Source organism: Falco punctatus (assembly GCF_963210335.1).
Source record: "Falco punctatus genome assembly, chromosome: 7".
Classification (NCBI taxonomy): Eukaryota; Metazoa; Chordata; class Aves; order Falconiformes; family Falconidae; genus Falco; species Falco punctatus.
The window spans coordinates 40,417,950-40,439,119 of record NC_137587.1 but is presented as its reverse complement, the minus strand read 5'-3'; the positions used below and the strand labels follow the sequence as shown (position 1 = coordinate 40,439,119).

General features: G+C 40.3%; 1 protein-coding gene across 5 annotated transcripts; it reads right to left on the bottom strand.

The window, feature by feature from the left end:
- Positions 1 to 607: 607 nt before the first annotated feature.
- PSMA3 (proteasome 20S subunit alpha 3) lies at positions 608 to 21,055 on the bottom strand. Of its 5 annotated transcripts, XR_013929292.1 has the most exons (13): positions 20,931 to 21,055; positions 19,583 to 19,665; positions 18,324 to 18,447; positions 17,413 to 17,514; positions 17,203 to 17,276; positions 16,536 to 16,608; positions 15,525 to 15,590; positions 12,527 to 12,573; positions 10,177 to 10,244; positions 9,972 to 10,036; positions 9,349 to 9,440; positions 3,122 to 3,238; positions 608 to 2,342 (listed from the first exon to the last, which is right to left on the bottom strand). XR_013929292.1 is itself a non-coding variant. In XM_080394523.1 (12 exons), exons 1-11 carry the CDS (start codon positions 20,949 to 20,951, stop codon positions 9,396 to 9,398), a joined length of 768 nt encoding a protein of 255 aa, XP_080250649.1. In that variant the 5' UTR covers positions 20,952 to 21,055; the 3' UTR covers positions 608 to 2,342; positions 9,349 to 9,395. The 5 variants fall into 5 exon arrangements, 4 of the variants coding, with proteins under 4 accessions (XP_080250649.1, XP_080250651.1, XP_080250650.1 ...); XM_080394523.1 differs by lacking the exon at positions 3,122 to 3,238; XM_080394525.1 differs by lacking the exons at positions 608 to 2,342; positions 3,122 to 3,238 and adding an exon at positions 7,342 to 8,623.
- Positions 21,056 to 21,170: the final 115 nt, after the last annotated feature.

Here is a 21,170-nt window from a genome sequence, read left to right as displayed (position 1 = left end):
TGCTGCTGGAGAAGACACAAAGTTTAGCAACCCTTAGGAAGCCTGAATTGGTGCATTATATCCACTGAAGTTCAGTAGTGGTTTCTTGACTCTGATAGGGGTATGTTTTGCAGCAGTGCAGTATATCTTCTGGATATGAAGAATCATGACAATATTTATGACATGGAGTGCTCTGTCATAAATATTTGTGTGAGAAAAATCTCAGAATTGGGTTTCCTGTCAGCTCTGCAGCTGACAGTAGCATTCACTTTGTAGTTGCTTTTTCCAATAACTAAAATGATGTTACATGTTCAGCTTGTCAGAGCAGCTCTTGTTAGCAGCTTCAGAGATCTCCAGGGAGAAGCAGTCCTGGTTTTACTGAATAAACCATGTCCAGACTTTGTTGTGCTTTGTGACTGCAGATCTCCACTACAATCCCATGTGTTAGGAAGTGTGTGCGGGAATCAGTGATGCATTAGCCGATGGGTGTTATAACAGCTTAGCACCAAGAGAAGAGGTTTTAGTTCTCCACTGATGTAACTGCTGTTTTCACCCTAGCCTGTTAGCTGTGTGTGGGTGTTTTGGCATGTATCATGCAATCTTCTGATTCCAGACATAAAATGTTCGCTTGTTTGTTTTTTTTTTTTTTTAAGACCAATTTGGTAATCTTATGTTTGGCCAGCATAAGAACTGTGTTGCGAGAGACTATTTTTATTCTTTCTGGAATGCACTTTTCTATTATGATAGCTAATGTTTTTGTATCAAATGTTAATGTTACCTAATTTAGCAACTGTGGAAGAAGGGTGCCTGTTGCCAGCGTTTACTTAAGATTGGATTCTAAAGCCAGTTTTTGCATGTTTGTCATGTGCTGTTAAATTGTTTGAATACAGGTGTCTAACTTCTTTTGCCTAGTAAAGGGGTGCAAGATACGGAATTTAATTACAAATCCACTTATTTCTTGTATTATTTCTATGGACTACCAGTTCACATTGGTGACAATAAGGAGGCTATTACAACTACACTGCGGAAGCTGTGCAGTGTCGCAGAAGATAGTGCAAGCTGAAGATTTGTATGGCAGCTTTAATTTGGAGGTGGCAAAGGACTCTGGTTCTCATCTGCAATCAAGTGATCGGTCTGTCTTTCAAAACTGGGAAGGAGGTGCTTGAAGTCAAATGAGAATTTAGTTACTGTTCTAGGTATTAGTAACGTTACTTCATGCGACTGCTGAAGGAGAGCATCCTTACATGTTTTTCAAAGTAACAGCTTGTCTCTGAATGCCAGCAGTAAAGGGGAAGGATTAGATCTATGTGTCATGAATAATCAAACCTTCTGTTTCAGGCTTTACATGTAACTTTTGACAGGCACAAGACTAGTACTAGACATGTCCCCTGTGCATGTATGCATACTGGCTATGTTAGTCCATCAGCCATTCCAGTATTGTAAACGTTTAATTCTTAAAACTATCTGTACTTTTTAACTGGCTTCAAAATTTATCCCTACAGCATGCAGCTTTTTCCCTGACTTCTGAGCTGTAGACATTATTACTGATGTAAACATTTTATCTGTGGCAGTTGGGATCTTTCAAGGTGAGAAGATACGATTTTTCTACAGGATTCGGGGAGTGTTTTCTGTGTAAATATAGTCAGTCACCCATCTACAGAGCAAATAGGGTTTTAGTGTTCCTGAAATAAACTTAAGATGAAAACATTTAAGCTTCCATCTGCATCCCTAAATAGTTTGTATTCTTCCCAATCAAATCTTGTTTGTAAATACTACTGCTTGAGTAACCTCCCATCTAAATCAAACCTACAGGGTACAGCCTGAATGCAAAACCTGTGGGTTTGGGAGTGGCAATTACATATTTCATTGCCATGAAAACTTAACAGGAGAAAAAGTCTTTAAAGTTTTAACATTTAAATGGGGTTGCATGTTGTATTTGAAGAATCTTACTGCAGTCTTCGGAATAAGTTAAGCTTCTGAAATAGAAGATATGCCTCCTTAAATATTTAACTTCTGGTATCTACTTCAGAGTAACGGCATGGTCACTTCTTCAGCCTGTTGTGATAACAAACTGGGAGTAAATATATAATGAATAGGCTGCTAATGCTATCCTTATCTAAGACATTGATCGCTGCTGATACTGCAGAGCTGAAATAAGCTGTTTCTACTTTGGCAAGGAGAACTAACTGTGGTTGGATTAATTTCTCAATACCTGTGTTAGTAGATTCAGGGTTTTCTTGTTTTTCGCAAGTATTTTTGAGTGATCCGTGATGGCGAATCTGAAATATCTTTCTTCCTCATTCATGCTACCTGTTGCTAGCTTGTATCTTGGAAGGCACCTTCCTCCCCAGTAAGACTTCTTGCTGCAAACATAGCCATGTTAAAAAGTACAAGAAGAAAATAAAGCCTTTAAGAGCAATATTCTCGTATACAGTCTTTTTCAAGACACTGGTAGTGGCTTGCTCAGTTTCGATTTTTACTAGAATACATCTTTCCATACTTGTAGAGATAAATAGGGTTCTAATAGCGATGGTGAGTCCTTGAACACTGTCCACCTGCCAGCACTGGTGTCACTCATGCTTGTCAGCACTGATAAGCTGTTGGTTAAAGTAACAGGTTGTTACAGATGCAGGCTGTAGAGCAACATGGCCCAACTGAATCAGGACTATAGATGTAGTCTTCCCTTGTAACTAGTCTCTAGAAAGCAACACACATGCCACCAATAGTATGTATGCAGCAGAGTGCTTCATCTGCAAGGCATGGGTGCTTAGTAAAAGCAAGCTAGTTAAGGCAGTGGTTATGTGGCCTTCTAGGGCTTTTGCTTGTCCAAATTACTTTCATCACTTAGGGTTAACTTTTCAACCTCAGCTAATGAGACTGCAGCTGGTCAGTACTGATTCTTTTAAAAAAATATTTATGCCATCAGCCTTTTAAATTTTGTAGCTATAAGCAGCTGCTGTTAATGAGATTCTACAGTTTGGCCAGTGATTAAATTTTAATTTTTTTCCTACTTAACTGCCTTTTTTTATATTGTTTGGAGGATATTGTTAGGGGTGGCAATGAAGTTAGCTGACAATCAATGCTGTGTAATGCACACTTAACCTGTGAATTAATTGCAAGACTACTGCTGACTCATTTGTACCTTCAGGGATATGCTTTCCCCTGCAGTGCTTCTGTGTAGTCTGTCACCCCATTAGTTACACCATACAGCTGTCAACAGAATCACTGAAATGAGCTGTGTTATATGACATCCAGAACTCTGAAAGAACAAAATACATCTCCTTTTGGAGAGTTTAATTATTCTGGATCAATGAAAGATCTTTCATTAGTGTTGGAGTGATCTCCTCCTTGCGAGCAGCACAGTGTGACAAACTGGTATGAGCAGAAAAAAAAAGTATTTGGCTGGGGGAAGCAGTTGCTTGTTAACATATTTCCTGTCAGTTGATTTAAGCTACATTTTGATTCTGCCTCCTAAAACAGGATTTCATATTTATTTCCATTCCTGAGGTATATAGAAGAGCGTTGGGGGAAAAAAAAAAAGAGCCTCTCAAATGGTGTGCTTTGTAGACTGTGAAAATACCTAGAATTAAGAACTTGAAATTGAGCTTTAGGTAAGCACTGTGTTAAAATCATTTGGTACTTCCTTTGCTGCTCTTGACACCTGTTAATGTAGTCTAATGTAATAGGTCTCCATCCTTCCACCCATAAAAATGAAATTAGCAGATTTCCTGCTTTTCTAACAGCTCTGCAAACAAAATAAGCTTCACTTCCAAAAACTTAGGCACCATTTGGGTGGGTTTTGGGACTGTGTGCATTTGGAATGTATCTTCTGGGTGAATTTATTGTAATTGAACCTACTATTAATCTCCTGAAACTGGAATCTTAATGAATGTATTTTGGATATGCAGGCAATACGTATACCAAATGACACCTAACTTTAGGGTGGACTTAAGGGGATTTCAGCTTTTGTGTATCTGATTATATATGCATTTTGACTCTAAACTATGTGGTGATGCTGCTGCCTGCTTTATTCTAGTTGTCCATTTTTGATTGGCATAGCAATTTGTAAGAACAGTGTTTTTAGAAACCTGTTCTCAAGTCCTTTAATAGCAGTGTACTGAAAGTGAAAAAGCACTGCATGGCAGTTGCTGAGTCTATCTGGAAATAGGGGACTTGGTTTGAACTTGGTTCTAATTCCCATGTTCTCAAATACTGTTTGTCTAGTAAATACATTCTAGTAAGGCTACACCTTTACCTCTTCTACCACCTATTTTCTGCAGATCTGTATGATTAGATGTAATAGGTAGCGAGATCTTCTATGATGGAAGGTTACAAGCAGTTGGTGTCTCAAAATAGCTCTAAATTCTTAAGTAACTTCCTTGCTGCATGTAACTTGAAAAACTGGTGGGTGGAGGAAAAGTGAGTCCTTGTCCTATAGGCATATGCAACTGAAGAAAGAAAACGAGGGGGAGAGAACAGTCTCTGTACCGTATTTTTGGTGCTATTATAGTCTGAAAATCGTCATGACAACCAATATAATTTTTCTTCTCAATCCTGAAACTATGCACTTTATTTTAAGGTCATGATTATCTTCCAGTTGGTAAATGCTTAAGATGCATTGTTGAATTCACTATTCTGTGTTCCCTTCTATGGTTACAGTTTTATCTTAAGGAAGAGACTTGCAAAACAGCCTATGTAGTTATTCCAAACCTCCTTTCTTAAGGATGACTTGGACTATGTAGCCAGATAGCATCCCAAGCAGTACTGCATCTGTATAGACAGTCATTCATTCAGCATGTGGGGCTTTTAAACCTCAGGCCACCAAGCCATTTTTGGTGATGAGAAGGAAGTAACAAATGACCTGATGCTTAGCATACTTCAGATCTGCATAAGACAAATCGTTTGAAACATTTCCTTTCTGAGAGAAGGCACCAAATGCAGACTAGCAGTATTTCTTTTGGAGATACCCTTATGGATATCTGTCACACAGGAAATTTTACATATGGGTTACTTCTATGAGCTGCTGTTCTTGAGCTTCTAACAGCTCAATCTTACCATAATTTCATTAGCAGTTGTAATGAAGGTATTATCCAAACCAGTAATTTTTATGGCCATGTAAAGGTAGTACAAACAATGGAAATTGATTATCCTCTTTGAACTAAGTCCAGTTGTATATTCTAAAATCTGTCCTGGTACAGCCATGAGGGTATATATAAGTAAACTAAATACTGAGCCTTTTTTTTTCTTTTTGTCACCTGCAGTTCACCATAGTCCACTTCTTTGTTCAAGAGAATTAGGTTTCTGTATGTGGACTTGCTGGCTATTTGTAACGGGGAATGTGACATACCCAGTCTTATTTAATATCGCAGTAGTGATCAGGTGCTGAGTAACAGTCAGTGGATGTATAGGACTTAAAGGGAAAGGAAGCATCTTACTGTACAGCCTACTCTTGTGTCATTGTTGGATCCATCCTTCTAAAATATTCCTTGGTGGAGGGATGACTTTAAGAGATCAGTTGGTCTACACAGTCTTTACTTTCTAGTGTTCTGTTAAAGCCTGTGCTTTGGGTCTTAAGCAACAGAATATACCATTAAAACTCTTAAGCTAAAAGTGTTTCAGAATGGCAAGAACTACAGTTATGCATTCCAAGTGGGTATTTGACTTTCTACTCTATTATGTATTCCCATAAATGGGCAGAGTCTGGACTAAGTAGGTTACTTACAGAGCCCAAAGCAAGAAGTGCTACTTTGGTATGGGCTAATTATGCTTTTCTAGTATCTTTAGAACTGAAACTTCCTAGTGCTTTGGGCAGAACTTATCAAAATGAGGCTGTTAAGAATCGCCTCTTGCTCAAATCTCCAGTTCAGAAAATTTTACCCTGCCCACTTGTTAGCTCTGCAATACACTTTCACATTGTACTGATACAATGAAGTTATAATTGACCACTTTCAAGACAATTATAAAAGCTAATTTTAATTTTAGGGAAGAGGATCCAAGCCCTGCTTCTGTAGGAAAGCATGCTGCCTCTGTTGCTGAAGGCTGGTTCTGGGAGCCTTCAGAGGTCAGTCAGACTGCTGCTGTGAGGTCTATCACATTAGGCTTGCATGTGTTGCAAGCAGCTCTGAATAGTCAGCCAGCTGGACTGCCTTAGTCCCTTGGCATATGAGTCTTGCTGCTCACAGAGTGAGCTTACTCAAAAGTAGTAAGATTTAAGTAGGTGTGTATGATATCCTTTGCCTCAAGGAATAGCTCTTCCAGAGCTTCTGCCTCACAAACTGAGCAGACATACCTTCTCCAGACATGTTCCAGACCTAAAGCTACAGGAAATGTGACTGGTAGAAGCTTTCAAATCTTTGTTTTAGCTACCTGATCAGTTTTCTCTGGGCTTAAATCAAACTCTTCCCCCTAGATATTGTTGAAGCCTGGAGGGTAAGGGAGTATCTACAGTACAGCTAGATGCTTTTCTTTCCCTAGTCCTTTACTTAAAACAGCCTCTGCTACAAGTAAGTTTGGTTGGGTTTTTTTGTTGTTGAGATTTAATACTACTTTATTTTGTTCTGTAACATGTAGTTCTCACTTAAATAATCTCAGGTCTAGCTTGATCCCTTCTGGAGCTTAGCTTTCACCAAGTGATTTGCCCCACAAAGCTGTATGTATATAGAAAAAAAAAACCCACTCATGGTCTTCAACATTTAATTGGGGTTTAATGATACCATGCTGTCCCACTGCATTTTTAAGTCTGTGTGGTCTATGTTGCCATGAATAGCCACTTCCTTCTTTTTGGAAGACTTCTTTCCCTGCTCAACTTCCACTGTTTGACAAGATTCATTAAAGTTGGCATTTAGCCTATCAGCTGTGGACTAAATTAGTGAAACATTATGATGGCTACTGCACAACTGCATAATTAAGCATTAAGTAAAGTAACCAGCTTCAAATTAGTAAGTGGTTGAATGCAATGTAGTTGTTTCATTAGTTACCCCAGTTGGAACTGCAGCTAGGTTAAGGGTATAAAACCAGCTGTAATGAAGAGTTTGCAGTAGTATTCTTGATGTCCTTCTGGACTAGAGCTCTATTCTAATGTTCCCTGGGCCTTATTGTTAAGAGGTAGCAACACTTAATTCCAGATCAAGCAGAAGCCTACTAGCTTTCTGTTTCTAAAGTTAAGCTATTTCAGTATTGAAATTTTGCTGCTTTATTCCTCCTTGACCCCCCCTCTCCTAAATAAATGCAATTTTTTTCCCCTACCTTCTAATGCTCACTTTTTTCCTCTTTCCCCATCTACAGTCACTGGAACTGGAAGTAATAGGGTTTTTTCTTAACCATATATAAAGATCCATTCTCATAAACAGATCGAGCCTATAGTCTGATAACTTAGTGATTTAATTTGGAAAAGAACCTGACAGTAATGATCACCTTGTTATTGTTTTAACTAAATGTTGTTGTGACAGGCAAGACTGCTGTGCAATACTTTGTATGTATTATCCAGACTCTTAAATTGTTTTGCATTGGACTTCCCACGTACCTTTCCAAAACAAGCAAAAAAAAAAAAAAATTAAGAGCATGCTTCCTCAAAGGAGCTTTTTAGATGGCCTTGTTCTCTCATGAATAGCTATTTAGAAATACTGAATCAACAAATATGTGGCTTTGTTCCTACCTCTATCTCTGCACATACTTTAGAACATCTTCCTTCTACTTTATCTTGTAAACATACACAACAGATCTTGCTCTTCTCACTTAACCTTGAAACCTGAACTTGTGTAACTGTTGTTACACTTACTGGGTGGCTGTCACTGAAAGGACTAGATGGATGTGTGTTAGCCACACATGAGGATGGCTTTTGATTTCCGTTTAGCAGTTTGTCAGCAACATTTTAGGTATAGAATAAAGACAAAGTGAAGAGAATCAAGTAGTCTGTCTGCTGTCATATACAGTGAGTGGAAGATCAACCCTCAGCTAAAGCTTTAGAGTGGTCATTAGTTTCCTGACTGGCACTTGCTGATGAATCAAACAGCTGAATCAGCAGTGAGCTGCAGTAGTAAATTCAGTTTGGAGAAATGCAACACAGAACTAAAGGCTGACTCAGTGTAACAGCTACACTATTGCTTCAGAAGGAAATAGTGAAGGACTATTTATCTGTCATGGTCATGATTAATGTTAGCTCAAGCAGACCTGATCAAGGAGTTCCAGCAGCCTTTGAAAACTCTGCTCAGCTGGAGAGGCAAAAGTTCAGGTAGCCTGACTCTGGCTAAGGCTTAAGCCTGGAGACAGTCACCAAATATGAAGGCAGACCTATCTCCCTCTGACTTCCTCTTGTCACAAAAATGAAGTATAGCCTTTAACCCATTAGAAAGGAGACTACAGAATGCCAGGTATTTTTTTCAAATGGAAAAAACCCCTGTATAAAAATAAACCTGTAAGGGAAAGCTTTTGTTTTAAGGGCTGGTGATCATTAGGGTGTAGTGCTAAAGCTGAGGAGTTTGATTCATTAGAAAAGTACACATTGTAGATTAAGATGACCATTAGAATTTTAACTGCATATGAAACAAGACTTCAGTTTTAACTGAGTTTCAAGGTGGTGAACAGAACAGTGTGTTACCTTGTCTTTCAACACACTGAAGTGACTAGAATAGACAGTCTTTTTTTCCTAGGAAGTAAAGAAAAAAAAGCAGGAAAGCTTTTTTTCAATTGGTGGAAAGAGCAACAATTGATAAAGCTGATTCGGAAGTGATTTAAGCTATATCTGAATGAAACTGTTTACAAACATTTTACCTCTTCAAGCATTAATTCCAGTTACACTGCTTAATAGATCTCCCAGCTTTAGAACTCAACATAAGCAATATTTAAAATTGAGTTAGTTTTTAATTTCTCCTACTCCTCCAATAAGTCTAGACTTGATAACAAGTAGAAGCTCAGGAAAAGGACTTATATTGGCTGTGCACATCACTTTACCCTGTAACCAGCTGTTTTACAGTTAGGTATGTTCTCATGTCTTCTGCCAAAAGCAATCACAAACTGTGACTGAGTGAACTACAAATCATGATACTGGTTAATCAAGGAATAAACAAGTACTAGTTTTTAATATTAAACTATGCAACATAAACAAGAGACCTGTCAAATTTCTAAGCCAATTGTTTTTCTGTGCCTAGTGCGGCTCAGAGTGCTGTAGGCAGAGGAAGCAACACCAGCCTGGTAACTTCTTCATGTCTGTTCTGATACAGAGTGCAGCTGCTTCTTGATGATGCTGGCCTATACTCTTTTGAAATAAAAGCTAACAGACAGTAAAATGGGAGATTTATTAGTGCAAGTTGGTTGCTCTGTTTTTTCCAACAAGTATAATAGCATCCCATGCTTAATACATTACAAACAAACCTGTTGTAAGTTAAGAAAAGTTGAACTTGTCTGGAAGTAACAATGTGCTACATATTGTCATCATCTGATTCATCTTCCTCTTTCAAAGATTCCTGTTTTAAAGAAAAGTTTAATTAAAAAGTTGTTTTATAATTCAGCCTATAATAAGCAAAGTAAGTTTTGTTGTAGCTTCACAATCCTCTCTCTGTCCAAAGCCTTGTATTCAAAGCTAGTTCATATCTTTAGGAGGTAGTACTGAGCACCATCATTAGTTTTACAACAAAAGCAAAGCTGTTAAATTCCAAAAGTCTAACTTTCTCCAGCTGATTATCTTTACTAGGCAAATGACTTACTGTCTCCTATTCACTACACCACTGCTGAAGAGTTAGTAAGTTTACTTTTGAAGGGGAAACACGCCACCTGTGCAAGCCTGCTGAATTACAGTTTTTCAAAGTAACTACCCTTGGATTACACTGTAAACTTCACTATTCTCTCTTCAGAATAACCTCAGCTAACACTGAAGTAATGTGTTGTAATTATACATTTTTCAGTCATCACAACAGTAGAGGCCTAACCTTCAGTTAGTTCCTCTACTCTAGACTTGTCAAGTGAAGCACTGAGATGACACCAAAGTCAGATCTTACCTTGGCATATTTTTCTGCTTCTTCCCTGATGTCTTTGGGAACAATTTCATGTTTTCCATTAGTTACTGCCAATAAAAAGAACACATCTTAAGTAGAAGTCACACAAAGACTGTGACATTGAGTGAATTTAAGAAGCAATGTTTTACTTTTAATTAAGAGTTAAAAGATTTTCTGTATGTTTATAAGAATTACAGAAATGCATTACTTTCTCCAACCCAGCTGAGTTCCAGCTCAAAAGCTTTATCCTTTACTTCATCGTGAACTATGTAGATTCTGGAAGGAACAGATAAAGTACAGATTAGAACAGATTGATCATTAGGCTAAATATACTTTCTTCTGTTGAAGTATTCTTATGGTTAACAGAGGCTCTCCCCCTTCCCTGCCCATGCACACAAAAGCCACCGGAGACTTTTCTAGGTTTAATCACTAGCATAACAATATATTAAATGATTCCAGCTAAGATACAGATTGAGATGTTTGATTTATCCTAATCAGAACAAACATTAAGATTCAAGTACTGAACAGCCAAGGCTATGTCATCATTGCCTGCCTTCTGCTAAATTAGTTATAATACATATAATGCTCACAGCAAACATGATAGTAACCAGAATTTAAACTACAAGCAGTATTACAGCATGCACAGCACCATCCAGACTAGGAAATCACTCCTTAGTCTGTGGGATAAAAATGTGACACCATAAGAGCAGTACTGATTTGACTGCATCATAGTATTCAGTCCTCAGTGGCAGAACATCTAAACAACTGTAACAATGCTGAATTGAGACATACACTCAGAACAACAGTAGAACTTAAAATAACTTCAATAAGTGACTTCACTTATTGAGAAGGCTGTATTCCTTAGTTTGCTTCAGAAAGCATTAACAACTCAAAAGCTGAGAAATACCACCTATTTCTAGCCAACTTGGAAAGCTTGGAGTTTATGAAGGAAGGAAGAATACCTTCAGCACCACAGTTAAGTACTTCCAATTAAATTTTGATAAAAGTATTGTGAATATATAAAGAAGACAGTTAACACTGTTGTCCAGGGAAACATCCCTATATGGTTATGTCGTTCTGACAACCTTCTGTCGCTGTTAGACTGGACTTACTAATCATTGCCTAAGATATTAAGGCATATATAAGGCCTTTCTTATGCGTTCAGCTGGTTATAAGCCCTTTCCAACAAAGTGTACTATTATAAGCTTTTGAAGAAATCATTACTCTGGACTCTGGCTAGTACTTTAGGGTTAACAAAATTATTGAAGTCTTTGCTATCTTGCTAAATGGTACTAAGGAGTTCAAAACAGAACTATATCTAGAGCTGCTATTAAGTTTTGAGCTGAGGCAGAATTAAAGAACACAAGCCTTTTCGTTACTTGAAAACCCATGCCTTATTTGTGGCCTTTTAGAATTGCTTTGAGGTCCTTGCTAGGTTTTAAGAACAGAGATCCCACCAATTATTTCCTCTAGCTGCTGCCATGACAACCTCTGACACAAACTCTGAAATAAACTCACATACTGCAACACCAATGAGAGAAGCATATTTATCAGTTCTTTATAACCTCCTAAGTAATAACTATAAAATGCTGGAGGTTACAGTTTTGCAGCTGCAGATTATTAAATTTGTGACAAGCACAGAACATATGCATTAAAATGAAGTGGTTAGAGACCTGAAAGGACACTTGTATTTGTTTGAAGTCATACTAATTCACAAAGTCTTTTCCAGATAGTTTACTACTGGCTCATTCATGCTCTACCTAGCGGAAAGTCATCTCTCTTCCTGGTATCTTTTTTTCCCCCTCACTAGTACATGGCTTACTGAATGGTACCTTTTTTACCCTGTAAGTACACTATCCTCACAAAAGTTTGTGGGATAGTATTAGTGACTACAGGCGATTGTATCACTGACACGTTGTCCTAAATTGCATCAGTGAATAGCAAATCAAGTATTTCCAGTCTTTTCATGTGGTATCAAGCTTTATTGTTTAAATGAGACCAGCTATACCATATAAGCATCTTTAAGCAAGGAGTTACACTTTGCTTTTCTCCTAAGCACTTGAGTCTTTTTGTAGGCAAATTGGAAGGCTGTGTCAAAGACCTCATCTTCATTTCTGGACTGCTGCTTAATGTCTGAAGGATCAGTTCACTGTTCAATCTGTACACACGGTACAGCTCTACAAAGTGTAGAACTCTTACTTCAGAATCAGGACACAAAGGAGTTTCCCCCCCATCTGTCACCTGGTTTATGTATTTTTAAAACAGTGACTATATTCAGACAGTTTAACCTTTAATCCATTGGTGCTACAAGCTGCACCTATAGAAAGTAGCAGAAGAGACCAAAAGGCTTATTTTTTCACATCCTTTGGCATTTTTCAGTAACAAGTAGCATATCCCATGTCACAAAAGGAGAAAAAATACTAATAGCAGAAGATACTAGAGTCAGCATGAGCACTCATCTAGCAGAAATAAAACCTGTTACACTACAAGGAATAGCTTCAGTCTGAAACCATAGCAAGTTTACCACAGTCAAGTTGGAAAACAGGTTGGAGACTTACATTTTTGCAACCTCTTTAACAACATCACGGCAGGTCATTTCCTTCATCTGCAGACAAAAAATACACAGCTTAAGGGACTGTGCTGTTTTCCCCAAGGCCAGAGCACGTGGATGCTCCCATGCCTAATGAGCTTACTGTTCAGTGGCGATGAAAGTGAGAAAAAGTTAAGACTAGAACCAAATTTATTCTCTACAACATGTCTTTCAACCTGCTACATGGAAGTCACTCTTGCAGTGAAGAACTTTACCATTGAAAAATTCTATGAAAAAACTGTTACTTGGAAACTTCCCCAGTTTAAAACGCTCATCAGCTGGAAACTTGGGAACTGAACAGATAACCTTAGCATCGTAAAAGCTTGATGTGTTCTTAAATGCTTTATCATCAACTGACATAAAATAACCAGAGGTACGATATACAGGAGGCACTGTATTTTCACATAATATTCACGTTCTTTCTACATAGTATAGTAATAGTTTTGGTCTTATCAACATTTTATGCAAGTGATTTTGACTTTTAAGCAGTGCCCTTAGAGGACAATACTGTTCCGGCGTTAACAACCAGATGTAGCTGTATACATGCCATTTTATATCTTCTCACTGACAATCACAGTCTTTTTGACAGTTTCACAGCTAAAACTAAGTCCTGTGCCAGTTTCCATGACATAATAAATTTATGTTTGGAAGTCAAATGTCTTGCCAGTCAACCCTTCTGGACTATGAAGTAGTAATATATTCTACTATATTTCATTAATGCAGTTTACCATCTCTTCAATTTTTCAAGTGTTTTCAAAACTGTAGTATCAAAATTAGTTTTGAGACACTGTTGAAGGAATTAAGTTCACGACTGCCTTTTGTTCACGCTGAGTGCCATCCCACTTTCTGGGGTGAAACACACCCCCACATAAGCAATGGGCCAGAGAAGGAATACCTATGCCTGCTTAGACAAAGATGCCATCACAGACCCATCCCAAGAAGTTTCCTAAACAGAGACCCATTGCCCCAGCCCTTACATTCGTGACACTCTATCTATACTGGCTGCTGTCTACAGATGCAACCTGTGTCACACAAACAAATTACTATGTGTATTGATGCATATAAAGTCAGTAGTCAAATAGGAAAACCCAAAACTCTGCTACTATTCACATGTATTTACAAGAGAAAATTGAAGTAAATTAATTTTTTGCCATTATTCTTTTCCCACCCCAGGTACGTTAATTCTGCAGACAGTAAGAGTAAACACTGTAACAGTTTATCACAAGAGTTAATTACAGTCATGTCCATATATCAAAAAGTTGTATGTAGCATTGGAGCTGCATGAGAAGCACTGCAGAAGAGACCAAGAGATTCAACGACTCTCCACATGACTACGGGTTTTCCCACAGCTGAAGATACCAGACATTCACATAAGATACAACCAGTGTGATCAATGCAGTGTTTTCTGCTTGCACCTCAGCTACATGAGGGTTTCGCGTACTGTGTCCCCTCCCGGATACACTATGTACTCTGCCATACCTGTAAGGCGGGTTTAAAGTTTTGACTACTTGCTTGCCTCTTACTTTCAACCTGTAGTCATCTCTTCCACGGGAAGAGATGTTAATTGACAGGCTACTGTAGGCAGTACCACCCCACACAAAAGCTTTTGTACTTTTTTTTTTTCCATTTCAGTTTTGACAAATTAATCTTGTCAAAATTAACTCTGACCTGGAAACCTGCCCAGGCTATGGCTTAACAAAAAGCACTGGCGTGCAAGACTGGACTTGCTTTACATTGCTGTGACAAGATCATATGCATTACTGAAGAGATCCTGCAAACAAACCATTAAATAAATAAATGCACTTAGGCCATATGGCACACTACTTGTTCCCATACACTAAATTTTACAGGCTTTACTGTAAAGTTCAAGCAATACACACTCTTACTAGCTCTACAAAAATCAGTCAATGAAATAGAAGTTTTTGAAAATCCCAGCACTGCATGAAAACGAGGTTTTGGAGGTAGGTTATATGTTATCTGACACACATGGAAACTGAAATTGTGATTTCCTAGATGCCACAATTACAGCATCAAGATCAGATAATCTTATAAGCTTCTTTCTTTTAATTTGGTATTCAAGCATCTGACCAGATTCAAGCCTGAATGAATCAAGTCTAGGAACATCCTAATTTTTCAGTTACGATGCTACAGCACCACTAACAGATTATTCTTGAAAAATTAACTACCGTATGAACTCTGAACCTTTCCATAAACAGCTGTGGTGTACTTTTGCAAACAAAACCCACAAATAAGATACTAGCAGGGTATCAAATAAGAATGACATGAGACAGACCAGGAGCAGAATTCTGTCCTATATTGTCTCCAGTTCCAAGAATGTCAGATATTAAAACACAAGAGGAAGACAAGTCTTTTAGGATTCAAACGTAATTCTAAATCGGCTTAAGGCACACTTCAATACCTTTTCGCATGCTCCTTCAGAAGGCTACAAAACAATTTCCTGGTGTGCTCTCTCAAAACCTCCTTCTAACACTTGACGTATTACAGTACTGCGCAAGCAGGTAATGCTGAACAGAAACAGCCCTTTTTGGTGTGCTCTAGAGCTGTACTCTTCCTAGTGTTCACAGCACTGAAGTCCTTTTGATCAGACATGAAAAGAGGTTTTAGAAAAAAAAAGATACACCACTGTGTACAATGCTGCCCTAAGGTTTTCATTCAGAATTAAAAACTTAGTTACACTTTCATATTCACTCAATTATTTTGCTCACTGGCACGCATGGGAGTGTATGTTTATGGTTTGAAACACGCATGCTCCCTACAGCCTACCCATTGCTCATGAGCAAGACTTGAGAAATACTGCTATTACAGAGGCTAAAACATCTCCTAGAACGTACAAAGAAATACTCCGTCTTCTTCTTCTGTATTTTATATATTTTAGGCATTCAAAAAGGTAACATAAGCTAGGAATACTTGCCTTGAAACAGCACAACAAAACCGTAACATCATACCTGAAGTTTTTCTATCTCCGTTTTTGCAGCCTGCCTGGCTTTACCAATGGCACATCCCCAATAACCCTAGAAGAAAAAAACCACAAACCCAAGAATTATGCAAATGTAATTAAATACTAAACCCTCTGTGGTTCTTACTGTCACTTAGCATAGGAAACCCCAACTTTACTCATATAGCGAGAGGCTAATACACAGTAAACCTTGGCATTATTTTCTATTGGGGCACATTCCCAAATTGTTGAATAGAACCCAATTACTTGATTAAGTATTACCACTGTTGATAGAAAAGAGAAGTGCTCAGTAGTTCCTGTACAGAAATGTATCTGCTCAATTCGTTGCAGTAGATATTTTTATTGGTATTACAGTAAATGGAAGAGCAAACTAGAATTAGAGAAGTTCTACTGGATACAAAAAACAATCCCAAAACAAAACCACGAAACCTACCCACCATGAAAATATATTGAAGTGTAAACACATAAAAATTAAGCACTTTAACAGCTATGGTATTGGATATATTGAAAAAAAAAAAAAAAAAAGAATTAAACGGGATGAGCGTGTATCACTCTGCGTGTAATACACAGCTGAAGAGGCAGAACTAACAATGATTAACAAAAGTATCTATTTTGATTTGAGTTGCTGTTAGCAGCCAGTGTCAATGTAACAGCCCTCTCTTGTCTAGCAGTGACCCGGGTATCATACAGTACTTGCCACCCTTTTGGGGCAGCGCATTGGCCTTTCCATTGGCTACAGCCAGGTGGAATGAACTCCCAAATTTCTGAGACAAGCTTTAAAACCAGCTTTGCAGAGACTGTACTCCCAAGAAATACACTTTACAAGAACATGCAAATTAACAAAAACCACCTCTGTTTTACACAGTGATTCACCAGAGATCTTCCCAGGCAAAAAGAAAAAAATTAATAGCTCTTTTGGAATAACACACACTGTTTTCCTAACTAGGAACTTTTAAAAGGGGAACTTCAGCCAAGATCAAAGTATTTTTGGCACACTCACGTATGAAACTCCTGATGGATCAATCATGTACAGTTGTGCACCATCATCATCATCATAGGACCCCAACATGAAACTGCAAGAAAAAAGTGAAATTAGAAGCATTTCTTCTACCAATGTGCACAGAATTAGAGACTACAGCTCAGGTTTCCTACATTCTTCCTGCAGCAAAACTCCTGCCCTACTACATTCTGTTAAGCAACCCGTCTGAACAGTTTAGTGTTATCATGACAGCCAAGCACCTGCACATTGCCAGAAACATTTTACTTATCTGTAACCAGACATGAGACCTCAGTTTATTAGTCCCTTTGTACTAGAACTGCATAGTAGTTGTAACCTACTCTTCAGGTATCAAGAGCAAGCAGGATGATTACAGAGGACAGTTCTGCTTTCATCACTGTCATAGACTTAACAGCATCAACTCTTCAACTTTAAAATTCAGGGACAAAGTGGCAATCTGTGTAGAAGCTGGGCATACTGTTAGCAAATCTGAGTTCTTCACCTAAGGTTTTACACACACAAAAATAAAGGGGAAGAGAATCTGCTTACAAGATGAATTGTAGGTTACTAATTCCAAGTTTAAAAAAAAAAGACCTCAGACAACCTAGGTAGCTCCAAGCAATTGTGAAACAAAAGATACTGACTAGTAGTGTATGTTCGAAAGACTTACCTGCAACCAAAAGGTCTGACAGCACTGTACAGCGTGTATGCATGCACATACATAGCCACTCTGTCTGCAAGATGCTACGTGGAAAAAAACACACCAAACATTGGAAACCCTTATTTACAGAAATAAGTAAACTTCAAGTAATAAAATTTAGTTCTCTGCATCAGCACTAAGAAAGCCAAAAAAAAAGACTGAACTGTACCAATTTCTTACCTTCAGTGGAATATCGTAGCCATAGTTAGATCTAAAGTTAGAAGCCTCTTCTCTAGCAATGTCTGCCAAAGAACGAGCATCTGCCAACAGACCTGCTACTGCCTGAAATGATAACTGTCATCAGCTAGGCCAAACATATCTTACAATAACTTAATAAAATTAATAGGCAAAAGTCTACTTATGTGACTTCACCAAGATCTTTACTGAATTCTACGTACTACTACAAGTGAATTCAATCAAACCATCCATCTGCTAGCAAGCTCAAAACATGTCAATATGATTATGCTATTACTGAATTATTTTTTTTTCTCTGGGAAAGTCAATAACCAAAGTTACCTTCATGTTAAATAGTGTCTTACGATTTGCCAATACTGACCCAAACAATACTTCACATAATATATATTCAACAGATGGTTTCGGGCATTTCTGTCACACAGTGACCTCTGCTTGGTATCATCCTAACATCACCATTATGGATTAGCCAGTAATCAGCCTTTAAAGAATGCAGCCAACTCCCACACTGCTGAGAAGAGAATCTTGTATGCAGCATGTTGTCCCCTTAACACACCTTACCTGTTAACTGCATAGTAAAGTACCACTTTACACTTGCATTTTGTATTTACATTCAAGTTACATTACAATTACATAACAACTAGAACGCTGAAAAGCATTTAAAAAAAATCAGAAACTGCCTCAAAATACGTATCTTCCATTTTAAATTTGAGTTTTATTTATATATGTGTCTTCAATCAACAATAAATTACAGAAAACAGTAAACAGGCATTTCTGATTCTGTATACACAAACATTAATACTGCTTTCCTAATCTTCCTAGTACTGATTCTCTGATTCGTAGACTTGTACTTTTGAGGGGACTACCTTTCAATTTAGGAAAAACTAAACAGCACTTACCATTCCAACATGTCGATCAACATTAAAGAGACGTTTATTGGAACCTTCTTCATAAAGCTTGGACAGAACTAGTTTTTCTACTCCAAAGACCACACCATCTTTGCATCTTATCCCAATTGCTGTACTAAAAGACAAGATAAATTTTAAGTTTCTCACACAGAACTGTAGTGTAAAATACATACAAATTAACAAAATAAGCAATGACATGATTTCCCTAGAAGTAGATTTGTTACAACTCCACTTTAGCACTGAAGACAAGGGCGTGGGTGGGAAGCAGGGGGAAGGGAACCACTAAAGATCACTGAGACTACAAACATTTTCTTAAACAAAGGAGAAGGGAGCTACCAAAAGTCCCTACCCAAACAGTTCCAAACAGACTACAATTAGCAGTGGCATTGGCGCTATGGCACACCTGCTGCCCCATCACTGAGCTGAACACCACTAGTATGAAAACCACGGACCGTTTAACCTCTTCTTTTGGTAAATTCACCGTTGTCTAGAAGAAGTAACAACTCTTTCTCTATCCCTCAAGAAGTGCATCATTGGGCACAAACTACCAAACATGGCTTACACAAAATTTTTCACTAATCCTTATTTGGCAGCCTGTGGCTATGATCAGACACTTGGGTGATCCATTCCATGCCTTGCTAATCGATCCATGTCTTGCTACTGCTAAAGCACAGTTGGGACTGGCACTTTCCAGCATTCCTTTGCATATACTTGAGGGAGGACAGATACTCACAGGGAAGCTCATGTAGCTTTAGCAGATCTTGGGATGTTCTCAGTTTCTCAAGAAATACATACGAAGCTGTTATAAATTTACAAAGCTCCGAGTGTGTCAGTCTTTCAGTGCCTCAATTCACAACCACAAAATGGGCTTTTAGATACTGATCCAGCAGCTCTACTATCGTAACAGCGAAGCAGCTTACATATAGTGATGAGACCTAACCTCAGGTTTTGCCCCAAAGCGTAAAGATTTTATTGCCCTTAACACACATGAGGTCGTTCATTGCTTTCCTGTGCATTCCCTACAACGTACCTGTTTCTAGCAAGCAGAAGTAATTTCTAAACAGCAGGAGTGATTATACTGCTTTTATGCCTAATCAGAAGCCTACTAAAATGAACCTGGGGACACTGTTGCTCAGAACTAATTTTACAACATCATTTTATCTGCAATGCTGATCGTGCTTGTCTAGTTCAAGTATACCGCTTTAAAAGAAGCCAGCAAACAGACAGCAATGCAGATATTTGTACCTTACCTACTGTTTTCCACAGCTTTCATTGCATATTCAACTTGAAACACTCTGCCATCTGGAGAAAACGTGGAAGCTGACAGGTCATACTGAAGAAGAAAACACACCAGTCAGGAAAAAGTCATTACATGCCAGTTATTTTCAGAAGTCTCTTTGTTAAAAATGCAAGCCTGTCACCCGCATGCCATCGATGGCAATGAAGTACCAGAAGCAGGCTGCCCCCTAACATACGACGCAGGAAAAACAGCAAGCAAACACTTAACAGCTACCAGAAGTCCTTGCATCACTGCTGGATATACCCACGCTTCAAATCTTGTCAATCCAGGCGTTGCACAGGTCTGAAATCACTGTACATTACGCAACACCCAAAACCTATGGGAACCTTCTGCGCGCCTTTTAAATTTATTTTATATTTATTAACATGGAAAAATTTTAAATGCTCACTTGTACGGTGCTCGGCAAGCAGGGAGCGAGCCGACCACTGTGGGTCGGGACCAAAGCCCAGAGAGCGCAGGAGCTCCGTGAACTCCTGCTAAAGGGCCCGCGGCCGAGCCCAAACACGCAGCCCCGCTTTATTCACGCTAAAGCAGCCCACAGCCGCAGGGGAAGGCGGCTGGAGGCCGCCGCTCTGCAGCTGCTCTCGCAGGCGGCCGGCCCTAGGTGACAGCCGGCCCTAGGGCCCCCAAGGCGGCTCCGCCAGCCCCTCGCCAGTCCGGGAAGCCCTAGGCGAGACCTGTGCCGTGACCCCGAGCACAGAACCAAGCGCCCCCCCGCCCCGCGGCAGCCCCGGCCGAGCCACAGCTGCCTCCCCGCGCCCGGAGCACAGGCTCGCCCTGGCGCCGCTGCAGCGGCGGCAGATCCACCCGGGCCGGCTACACCCCCGCGCCGCCCGAACCCGCGGCAGAGGAGACCCGGTCCCCGTCCCAACCCACGACAAGGTAGACCCGGTCCCCGCCCCGGCCGGGCCGCTCTCGCAGCGTCACAGCCACAGCCGGCCCCGCCCGGGAGCCGCCCCGGGATCCCGCCCCAGCCCCCGCCGCCCCCCGGGCCCCTGGCGGCCGCTCCGCGCCCCGCCTTTGGCTTCCCCCGCCTAAAGGGCCTCAGTGACTCAGCACCGGCTACAGCCCGGGCCCCGCGGCGGCGAGGCAGGCGAGCTAACAGGCCGCCCGCGCCCCCCCGGGCCCCACGGCGGCCGCGCTCCCTGACGAGGACAAGCGCAAGCGGCGGCTGCTCGCCCCGGGCCGGTCGCCCCCCGTCTCGCCACCTGCACAAAGCGGACCGCCGCGGCGGCGCTGGGCCGGGCGGGGTGGCCGCGCTGCCGCCAGGGCCCAGCGCTCGGCCCGGCGGCACTCACCCCGGTGCCGATGGAGCTCATGGTAGCGGCGCGCTCAGCCACAGCCCGACGGAGCACCCCGCCTCCCACCGCCCCACCGCCACCCCCGAGCGGGCAGCGCAACAACACGCGCTGCCATTGGCTCCCACACAGGCCAACCAGCGCTAGCCCAGAGCGCAGAGCAACCCTGGGCGCGGCACGAGCGTGCAGGGCGGGCCACAGCGGGGGGCGTGGCGCTGGCATCGGCGTGGCATCTCGGGG

What these genes read in the sequence shown, in the direction of transcription:
- PSMA3 (XM_080394523.1), bottom strand. Translation starts at nt 20,951, where the DNA reads ATGAGCTCCATCGGCACCGGG. An exon ending in TTGATCGACATGTTGGAATG is followed by an intron (nt 17,515 to 18,323) that starts GTAAGTGCTGTT and finishes TTATCATTTCAG; the next exon opens with GCAGTAGCAGGTCTGTTGGC. An exon ending in CGGAGATAGAAAAACTTCAG is followed by an intron (nt 12,574 to 15,524) that starts GTATGATGTTAC and finishes TTTTGTCTGCAG; the next exon opens with ATGAAGGAAATGACCTGCCG.